The 11,724-nt window shown below is 38.3% G+C and overlaps 1 protein-coding gene across 1 annotated transcript; it reads left to right on the forward strand.

The window, feature by feature from the left end:
- Positions 1-4,587: 4,587 nt before the first annotated feature.
- On the forward strand, positions 4,588-5,553 carry LOC308417177 (olfactory receptor 10T2-like; the record flags this gene model as incomplete). The annotated part of the gene is made up of 1 exon (XM_080912332.1): positions 4,588-5,553. The coding sequence occupies one exon, from the start codon at positions 4,588-4,590 to the stop codon at positions 5,551-5,553; it is 966 nt and encodes a 321-aa protein (XP_080768458.1).
- Positions 5,554-11,724: the final 6,171 nt, after the last annotated feature.

Consider the following 11,724-nt stretch of genomic DNA (forward strand, 5'->3'; position numbering starts at 1 on the left):
CAATTTGGAGATGTTCTTTAAAGATGACCAATATGTGCATCTAGTGTGATTTCACAGTAAATAAGGGATAGTGTCTAAAATTGCAAAGATAATTTTTTTCTCCTGGGCTCCAAGAAAAACTCCTGCAGTTGAGACTGTTGTTATCTTGCTGGTTTGTCACCATCTGTACATTCAGGTAAGCATGGAGGAGCAAAGTAACTGACCATCATTCACGGTGCTCAGAGCACAGAGTCCTGGGATCTTTGGGAGACCTTCGAATTGCTAAAATGAGGCAAATTCAAGTCGATTAAAAACTGTGCTAAAAAAAATTCACAATCATTATTTGTAGAAAAGTTTCTGGAGAGCACAAGATTCCAAAAATCTGTACTTAAAGACTAATACTTTAGGATGGGGACACAGCATTTTTAAATGAGTTACCTTCCTAACAATGATGAAATTAAGCTTGTTTTCATATGCATACATGCATGCACACACACACACACACACACACACACACACACACACACACACACACACACACACATACACACACACACACACACACACACACATGCACCTTTAAATCTTATCAAAATAAAGTAGTTCAGAAACCCAAATGAAATGATTAAGAGAAGCAGAGAGGTTTAGGGAGCTTTCCTGGGGTAAGTAACATTGATCCCTATGGTCATAAAGGACACTGGGGATGAAAGCAACAACACAGGCAAGCAGAAGATCATGAAACACATTGTTACAACTGGGAGATTGAGAAATGTTTCTTATATAGGGGATCTTGGCAGCAGGAAATGATGGTCAGCTAAGACCTTGAAACCATGATTCAACACTTGCATTTTGTAAATGTTACAGTCTAAATAGAATCACAGAGTTTCTTCAGAGTTTTGTTGCCTTGTTGTAAATATGCCACCCAGGTGCACTAATGACCTGCAGACCCAGTACCTCTCTGGGCAACAGTTTCTTTGTCAAAAGGAAGACCACTGACGTAACACTTACCTCTTCTGGTAGCTGCAGTAATGTAGAGGGCTGTTGTACAACCAAAATAGTAAAATAAGAAGAAACTAAGATACACATAAAGCACTCCACTGTGTGTCTGTGGGGAATTTTCAGAAGAATTGACTAAGGTGGAGAGACATGATCTGAATGTATATCAGGTCATCACACAGTCTGAAAACATGAGTGAAATAAAAGGGACAAATGAAAAGAAGCTGATAAACGCAGGCATTTTCTCTGTTTCTCTAAGGAGAGCAATCTCCTCTTGCATAATATACTGGCACCATCACCCCAGGCCCTAAGCAATGGAGTCAGACTATCGAGAATTAAACTGAGCCAAATAAACAGTTCTTCCCTTTGAGTCTTTCTTAAGCACTGAGGTCCCAGCTATAGAAAGATAACTAACATAGAAAGTATGAAAACAACCGTTTCTACAATGAAGAGACATATCACGGGAGTAGATTTGATACTGAAGATTTTATAAACAGTCTCTATACTAGAGACTACTGCAAAAATCATGAGTAATCAAAGTAAAATGGAGGAGGCATCCTTAGCTAGGATTCCAGAGTCAAGAAAATGTAAATGAGTAGAAGCAAATGAATTGAAAAAAATATGTAAAACTCCAGTGGAAAAGGGAAGAGTTGAACAGAAACAATACCATATGCAAAGCAACAGAGGGATTAGGTTGCATTTGGAAGGCAGGGTGCATCTTCTGGCTTGAGTACAGGATAGGTATGAATAGAGCAGGAACTGAACCAAGAAACTTTTCTATTTGTGTGTAAAGGACAATGAAATTGAGGCTGGAATAATTTGTGTCTTCCTCTATGAACAGTGGGTTCTCATATACTATTTTTGAAATTATCAATGGTTTGGTTAATATAGTCTGTCCTTAGAAAGCTATCATTTGTGATGTATGAAGTTTGAAGTTTGTGTTTGTGTGTGTGTGTGTGTGTGTGTGTGTGGTGTGTTTAATAAGCTTAGGAGATGCAATTTCACTCTATGGAAAATTACCAAACTATATCAATAACCCTGTATTTTAAAAAGAATATAGAATTTGGAGTGCAGAAATGACTTTAAAAAGGATAAAACAGTTAAAAGTGATCTCATTAATCTCAACAGATACTATTAACTTAAAAAAACACAAGGACATGATGTGGCATGTCTGTATTCAATACTTTGAAGACACTGAAGCATTTTCCAAAGGAAACTGAAGACCTTTTCCCAGAATGGTTAAACCTTTAATTCACAAAAGGTAAACTAAAGCTGAAGAAATTTTAATGGACAGGATTTTGTTTTAGAGATAACTAGACTGATACACCTTCAGATTGGGAAACAAAGATCTGATCTTGTCTGTCATCAGTGGGAGGAGAGGTCCTTGGTCCTATGAAGGCTCAGTGTCCTAGTGTAGGGGAATGCCAGGATGGTGAAATGGGAATGGGTGGGGGAGAACTCTCATAGAGTAGGGTGAGGAGGATGGGATGGGGGTTTTGTGGAGGGGAAACTAGGAAAGGAAACATTTGAAATATAAATAAATAAAATATACAATAAAAAAGATGAAATAAAAATAAGATAAACCACAGGAAGATCAGTGAAGATTTCTGGAGAACTTTTGTTACCCACAGAGAGCCCTATGTATGAGCTGTTCCTCTAATTGTCTCTCTCCTGATGTTGTTCATAGATGCCATTGCACAGTCCACCTAGGTACCTAACTTTCCACGCAGGCCTCTGCTGACGAATGTACAATAGCCCTGCACTATCCCATTATAGGTAACTGAACAACTGTGTCTACACTCCATTTCTCAGGCAATAAAATGCACATTATAGGCATTTAGTCAATATAAGATGGAAAAACATCATGACTGCTAATGTTCACTCAGCCACCCTCATTATACTTTCATACGTTGTAAAATCTAAATGATAATCCCTACCATATATGCTCACAAGGATTACATGGACACTGCCTAACTTCGTAGTCTATTGCATTAAATAGATACTAGTTACCTAGCATAACTTTTATTATATTCTGTTACTAAATATAGCATATAAATTAGATAATAGTAACTCTCATCTTACTTTATTATTGTTTTCATTAATCGCTGTGAATTCTCTAGAGTAATTTCCAGCCAGCACCTCTTTCTCTGTCTCTACCCACCACTTTCTTTTCAATCCTCAATTTCTTATGATTTTATAGTGACTGACTTTAAAATGAAAATATAATCCTGTCCTTCTCCCCATCAATTTCGCTTATAGTGTAAATATAAAGAATACATGTGTTTGATACATGATGTGGAAACTGAGCTCAAGAATTTAAAGTGTTTCCTTTAGAACTCTGCTACGAAACCACTGAAATATATTATCTGTGAAAAAATGTTGATCAAACCATTATGACCAATGGTGACAGTCTGAAATGAAACTTTTAAAAATACTTCAACTCCAGGTAACTCCAATGCAATTTGCTGAAAATGTTCTAAGTCACTGTCTTGTTCTAAGAACTATCTCAGTAAAAACTGTTAAGGCATTATTGTGTATTTAAAACAGGCTGAAATGACTTGATGTTTGTTTAATCTCATCTGATTATTTTCAAAGCTGTCACTGTGACGGGTAATCTTGGTTGTTAACTTGACTACGTCTGGAATCAACTAACACCCATGCAGCTGGGAACACTTATGATTAGATTTTATTGATTGGATCATTTGATGTGGGAATACCCGTCCTAAATTTTGGCTATATTTTCTAATAGGAAACAATATAAATAACATGGAACACCAACAGCTCATCTATCCTGCTGCTGAGGCATTACTTCACTTGTATCAGAACCTGTTTCTCTGTGATCCCAAAGCTGAAAAATCCAACCTTATAGAATGAATAACTATCAGGATCTCGGGTTTTCCAACTTGGGACTGCCACTGTTGGACTAGCCAGACCACAGACTACAAGGCATACTAATGAAATGTATTTTAATACATATGAGTTAATTTTATCAGTTCTGTTCCTCCAGAGAACCCTTACCAATAAGTCACTGTTTGGAACCAGAGAATGATAAAGAGCTTAGGTGTAAATAGACCAACCCTGAGAAAAATATTAAATTTTGTTAAAATTTTTTATTAGATTTCCCAAATTGCTTGACAAATGTTATGGAACACTTTAAATAACTTAAGCAAATGGATTATTTTATTCTTTCATCCAATCCGGAGTACCATCATATAAAATAATAAACTGAAATAATAGAAAGTTACAGAATTGAGTGGGTGAGAGCGGAGCAAATTTGTACATATTTTTTCACTTCTGCAGATCCTGATTCAGGAACACATATACCAAGACAAGTTTTTTGACAAGAAGCCAAGAAGATACTTAATTCTGCTCTTTGGGGGTTTGAACAGATGTACATACTTAGAAATATTCTCATCATGTTGACTCTTAGCTTTCCTAATTTTGCCCTTAGACACATGCATTCATGTGTCTCTTTAAGGTTATTGAATTTATTAACTAAGGTGACCTTGATATAAATATTGGTGAAATCAGTGCACAAGCTCTTCATAGTCATCTGAGTCTTTACCTAAAACATACATCCTTCTCTGGGGCAAAATCAGTACCACTAAGAGAATGGGCAACCACACCACAGTGACTACATTCCTTCTGTGGGGATTTTCCAGTTTTCCAGAACTACAGAATCTACTCTTTGCTGTGGTTCTCCTCTCCCATATGACCATCCTCTTAGCAAATGCATCCATCATGGTGGCCATCAAGTTCAATCACAACCTTCACACCCCCATGTACTTTTTCCTCTTTGCCCTGTCCTTTTCAGAAACATGTACAACCATGGTGATCCTGCCCCGAATGTTAGTGGACTTGCTATCAGAGAGCAAGGCCATCTCCCTCTCAGAGTGTGCCACACAGATGTTTTTCTTCTTTGGCTTGGGAGGCAATAACTGTTTCATTTTGTCTGCCATGTCCTATGACCGTTACACTGCCATCCACAACCCTCTGCATTATCCAATCCTCATGACCCAAAGAATCTGCCTTCAGTTCATCATAGCCTCTTGTGTGCTTGGCTTCTCAATATCTCTGTGCATTGTCACCATGATATTCAACTTGTCTTTTTGCAACTCCAACATCATTCAGCACTTTTTTTGTGATATTGATCCTGTGGTCTCCCTTGCCTGTAATTTAACCTTTCATCATAAAGTGATTCTCTTTGCACTCACTGCCTTTGTGTTGGTAGGCAGCTTTATTTTTATCATGGTTTCTTATGCCTTCATTGTGACAGTAGTTATAAAGATGCCCTCTGCCAAGGGAAGGTATAAGACCTTTTCAACTTGCTCCTCCCATTTCACAGTGGTGTTCATACATTATGGATTTGCTTGCTTTGTCTATCTTAGACCCAAGAACAGCTGCTCTTTTAGGGATGACACACTGTTGGCATTGACATACACCATCCTGACACCTCTTCTCAACCCCATCATTTACAGTCTAAGGAACAAAGGAATGCAGACAGCCTTGAGGAAAGGCATAGGCAATGTAATCAGCTTTTTCCTCAAAATGGTAAATAAAAGAGAACTAAAGATTTAAAAAGTACGTGTGGTGTTGGTGTAAAATAGGATACTCAAGAATTAAGATCTGTTTTTAGTGAAATGAGCAATTATCTTCACCTTTGTTATTTTTGTTATGTGATTTATACATGGACAGATTCATTATGTAGCTCCAGATTGACTATCACTCACTCGGTAGAAAGATTGACCTTGCACTCACAAAATCTGCCTGCCTATGTTAGGAATGAATGCATGAGTCCCTGCATCCAGATTTTAGCTATTATTTTATAGTTGTCAGATATAGTACAGCTCTAGTCTTCTTGCTACAAAACTCAATGTAATATTAAAATACTAATATATTTATATGTGTGTATAATGGGGATAAAGAAACTCAAAAAACATCTTTGAACCGTTACATAGTTTTACCAAGCTACACAATCTTAACATATATGCAGAAAGACTTAGCTAAGACCCATATATGGTCCATGTTTATTGCTTGAAGCCTTGATCAATCCTGCTTAGTTGATTCTGTGGGTTGGGTCAGGTAGTGTCCTCAAGCACTCTGGCTTCAAAAATTGTTTCTGACACTCTTTTGTTTCCCATGGTTTTACCTAGTGTTCAACTGTGGATTTCATTGACTAATTTTTGTTTGTTTGTTTTGTCAGTCATATATTGTTCTATCCTGGGTCTCTGGGGTGACCAGCCTCTGGTTCCTGTTCAATCATACAGTGGTAGATATGGGCAAAAAGTTGTTTGCTTAAGCCTATGAGACACAGCCTTTCTTGCAAAAATAGGGACACTCTAAGGGCTTTCAAAACATGCAAAGCTATGGGCTTAGGTGTTCCAGAAGAACACAGGGTTTGTAGATGGAGTACACAAAGTTTCCAAGGTGCCAGAACAGAAGACAAGAGAATAACAGAGTGAGAAAGAGAGAGAGGGAGGGAGGGAGAGAGAGAGAGAGAAAGAGAAAGAGAGAGAGAGACAGAGAGAGAGACACAGAGAGAGACAGAGAGAGAGAGACAGAGAGACAGAGGGGACTAGAATCTATAAAATGTATACAAAACTCTTTGAAAATATAATATTTCCATTTCCCCACAACATATTAGATTAGATGGTTCAAAATTGACATCTTCCATCTTCAGACAAGTATTTTGTGCTGGGGCTAGACACTGATGTTAGAGTTCTTGTCTTTTATAGAAGAGGGTCCAAGGTTCAGTCTCTAACACCCAAAATGATAATCCTATTTTTAAAATTGATAAAGATTACAGAAAAGAAACATTTCATTTATACATTTCAGAGAGTTCAGATGTGTCATATGCAACTACAATCCTTTTTTTCCCCTTTCTTTTCTTGGATATTTTTTATTTACATTTCAAATGTTATCCTCTTTCCCTGTTTCCCCTCCAGACACCCCCTATTCCATCTTTCCTCTTTCTGCATCCATGAGGGTGTTAACCCACTTATCCACCCACACTCTCCTCCTCCATGCCCTGGCATTCCCCTACACTGGGGTCATCTAACCTTTACAGGACCAAGGTCCTCTTCTCCCACTGATGACCTACAAAGTTATCCTCTGCTACATAAGCTGGTGAAGCCATGGGTCACTCCTTGTATATTCTTTGGTTGGTGGTTTAGTGCCTGGGAGCTCTGGGAAGTCTGGTTGGTTGATATTGTTGTTCTTCCTATGGGGATGCAAACCCCTTCTGCTCCTTCAGTGCTTTCTCTAACTCTTCTACTGAGGACCCTATTCTCAGTTAAATGGCTGGCTGTGATCATTTTCCTCTATATTTGTCAGGCTATGGCAGATCCTCTCAGGAGACAGCTATATCAGACTCCTTCAATAATAGTGACTGAGTTTGATGGTTGCATATAGGATGGATCCAGAGGTGGGGCAGTCTCTGGATGGCCTTTCCTTTAGTCTCTGCTCCACTCTTTATTTCTGTATTATTTCCTGTGAATATTTTGTTTCCCCCTTCTAAGAAGAACTGAAGCATCCACATTTCAGGCTTCATTTTTCTTGAGATTGAAATGGTCTGTGAATTATATCTTAGGTGTTCTGAGCTTTGTGGCCAATATATAGTTATCAGTGAGTGCATACCATGTGTGTCCTTTTCATCTTCTCCACCTTAGTGCTTTGACATTCTTCAATACTGGAAAAATGCACCCTCACTGGACCGAAGGCCTCTTCTTCCATTGATACCCAACAATGCCATCCTCTGCTACATATGCAACTAGAACCATGGGTGCTCAATGGTTGATGGTTTAGTCCGTAGGAGTTCTGGTGGGTTAGGTTGGTTGATAATGTTGTTCTTCCCATGAGGTTGAAAATCCTTTCATTTCCTTTAGTCCTTTTTCTAGATTTTTTCTTTGGGGTTCTCATGTTCAGTCCAATGGTTAGCTGCAAGCATCCTCAACTGTATCTTATTATTTTGGCAGAGACTCTGAGAAGTCTGGTTCCTGCAAGTAAGCAATTCTTGGCATCAGCAATATTGCTTGAGTTTGGTGGCTGCATATGGAATGGATTCCCAGGTGAGGCAGTCTCTGAATTATTTTGTCTTCAAACCCTGCTCCTCTGTTTGATCTTGTATTTGCTCCCATGAGTGTTTAGTTCTCCCTTCTAAGAAGGACTGAAGCATCCACATTCTGGCATTCCTTCTTGTCACGTGCCCACGCTTCCCGCCGATAGGAACAGGCGTGCAACAAACAAACAGATTCTTCTGCGGACAACCTTTATTGTACAGCACTCTGAGCAGGGGACTTCTTGAGCAGGAAACTTCTCTCTGAGCTGGGGACTCCCTACCAGGTTCTACTGTCTAGGCGACCTCTCACGTGCAGCCTCCCACGTGCGATCTCTCTGTCCACTCTCTCTCCATGTGGGACCTCCCGCATTCTTTCCTATCTGGTCTCTCTCCACGTGGTACCTCTCCGCCATCCCTCAACGTGGGGTCTCCCGCAATCACTCCACTATCTTCCTCTTCTCCTCACGTGGGGGGGAAATGCACTGCTATATATGCCTAGGAGACTCGTGTCGCTACCTGATTGGTGCGCCTTCCAGTAACTCAATAGTATGCCCCGAGAGCGGGCTATGAAGTATGTGGCGCATGCGCATTAAGTCTCTTGGCTGGGCAACAGCTCTGTTTGCTGAGTTCTCTGCGGGAAGCCGGCGCCATGTTTGGGTGTGGCACAAACGGCTCCCTACACCTTCTTTTGGAGTTTGATAAGGTCTGTAAATTGTTTCTTTGGTAGTCTGAATTTTGGGAACTAGTTTTCGCTTATCAGTGAGTGAATACCATGTGTGTTCTTTTGTGACTGAATTACGTCACTCAGGATGATAGTTTCTAGTTTCATCCATTTGCCTAGGAATTTCATAAGTCATTGTTTCTAATAGCTGAGTAGTACTCCATTGTGTAAATGTACCACAATATCTGTATCTATTTATCTGTTGGAGGACATCTGAGTTTATTCCAGCTTCTGGCTATTATAAATAAGGCTTCTATGAATATGGTAAAGCACATGTCCTTGTTATAAGGTGGAGTGTCTTTTGGGTATATGTTCAAGAGTGGGATTTCTGGATCTTCAGGTAGTACTGTGTCCATTTTTTTGAGGAATCTCCAGACTGATTTCCAGAGTGGTTGTATCAGCTTGCAATCTCACCAACAATGGAGAAATGTTCCTTTTCCTTCACATCCTCAGCAGCATCTGCTGTCACCTGAGTTTTTGAACTTAGCCATTCTGACTGGTGTAAGGTGGAATCTCAGGGTTGTTTTGATTTGAATTTCTCTAATGACTAGAGATTCTTTAGGTGCTTTTTGGCAATTCATTATTTCTCAGTTGAGAATTGTTTGTTTAGCTCTGTACACCATTTGTAATAGGATTGTTTGATTCTGTGGAGTCTAACTTCTTGAATTCTTTGTATATATTGGATATTAGCCTTCTGTCGTATGTAGGATTGGTAAAGATCATATTTTAATCTGTTGGCTGCTGTTTTTTCTTCTTGACAGTGTTTTTAGCCTTATAGAAACATTGTAATTTCATGAGGTCCCATTTGTCAGTGATTGATCTTAGAGCATAAGCCATTGTTATGTTAAGGAAAATTTCTTCTCTGCTACCTGTTCTAAGCTTTTCCCTAGTTTCTCTGCTAATAACTTCAGTGTACCTGGTTTTATGTAGGTGTCTTTGATTCACTTGCACTTGAGCTTTGTACAAGGAGATAAGAATAGAACAATTTGCATTGTTCTGCTCACTGACTGCCAGTTGAACCTACACTACTTATTGAAGAGGCTGTCTTATTTCCATTGAATGTTTTTAGCTCTTTTGTCAAAGATCAAATGACCATAGGTGTGTGGGTTCCTACTGGGTCTTCAATTTTTTTCCATTGATCTACCTGCCTATCTCTGTATCAATACCATGAAGTTTCTTTCTTTCGTTCTTTCTTATTTTTAAAATCAGGATGACCTGAAATATTGTTTGAGGTTAGTAGTATTGGTGATTCCCATGAAAGTTCTTTTATTTTTGAGAAGAGTTTTCTCTATTCTGGGTTTTTTTGTTATTCAAAATGAATTTGCAAATTGCTCTTTCTAACTCTATGAAGAATTAAGTTGGAATTTTGTTGTGGATTGTATTGGATCTGTAGATTGCTTTTGGCAAGATGGCCATTTTCACTATGTTGATCCTTCTAATCTATGATCATGGTAGATCTTTCTAATTTTCTTCTTCAGAGACTTAAAGTTCTTGTCATACAGATATTTCACTTAGCTATGGTCACACCAACGTATTTCATATTTTGTGACTATTGTGAAGGGTGTTGTTATCCTAATTTTTTCCCAGCATGTCTATTCTTAGAGGAAGGCTATTGATTTGTTTGAGTTAATTTTATATCCTGCCACTTTGCTGAAGTTGTTTATCAGCTATAGAAGTCCTCTTATGGAATTATTGGAGTCACTTAAGTATACTATCATATCATCTACAAATAGTGATATTTTGACTTCTTCCTTTCTGATCTGTATCCCTTTTTGTCATTTTAAAGTTTATTTTATATTTTAACCACTTTATTTTAAAAAACAAAGATAATTGTATGAATTTTAAGCATTTTTGCACAAAAGTATACAAATACATTTTGTCAGTGCTTGTTTTTTTTTTTTTTAAGGTTTGATAGTGTGCATTAAGATCTTTCTTGGTACAATGAGCATAAAGTACATGTGAAACAGAATGTAACCCGGAATTAGACAAAGTTTTGTTGGTGTGTAAGGATTAAGCATAATGGTTTTTTCTTTTATTTCTTTTTCTTTTATTGAACTTCATATAGTCTGTGAGTTGTTTCTGGAGCGTTCAGAGCTTTCTGGGGATAGTATTCAATTATCAGTGACTGCATATTATGTCTGCTCTTTTGTGACTGGGTAATCTCACTCATTGTGTTAGGTTTTCCACCTACAATTCATTGTAGTGCTGGGTTTTTGGTCAGATATTGTGTAAATTTAGTTTTGTTTTGGAATATCTTAGTCTCTCCATCTATGGTGATTGAGAGTTTTGCTGGGTATAGCAGCTTTGGCTGGCACCTGTGCTCTCTTAGGGTCTGCATGATGTGTGTCAGGCTCTTCTAGCTTTCATAGTTTCTGTTGAGAAGTCAGGTGAGATTCTGATTTGTCTGCCTTTATATGTTACATGGCCTTTCCTCCTTAGTGCTATTTTTTTTTCTTTGGACACTTGGTGTTTTGACTATTATGTGTTGGGAGAAATGTCTTTTCTGATCTAACCTATTTGGTGTTCCGTAGGCTTGTTTTATGCTCATGGTCATCTCATTCTTAAGGGTAGGGAAGTTTTCTTCTACAATTTGGTTGAAGATATTTACTGTGCTCCTTAGTTGATATTCTTTGCCCTCTTCTATTCCTATTATCCTTAGGTTTGGTCTTCTCATTGTGTCCTGTATTTCCTGGACATTTTGGGTTAGGAGTCTTTTGGTTTTTGCATTTTCTCTGATTGTTTTGTCTATGTTTTTAATGTTGTCATCTGCCCCTGAGATTCTCTCTTCCATCTCTTATAGTCTGTTGGAAATGCTTGCATCTGTGAATCTTGATTTCTTTTTTAGGATTTCTACCTCTAGGGTTGTCCTTTTAGTGTTTTCTTTATTGTGTCCATTTCCGTTTTAAATTCCTTCTTTCATTCCTTCATGTCTGCAGTTCTGTTTTCCTCTAATTCTTTGAGTTCTTTGAGT

This window comes from Micromys minutus, assembly GCF_963924665.1.
Source record: "Micromys minutus genome assembly, chromosome: 2".
Classification (NCBI taxonomy): Eukaryota; Metazoa; Chordata; class Mammalia; order Rodentia; family Muridae; genus Micromys; species Micromys minutus.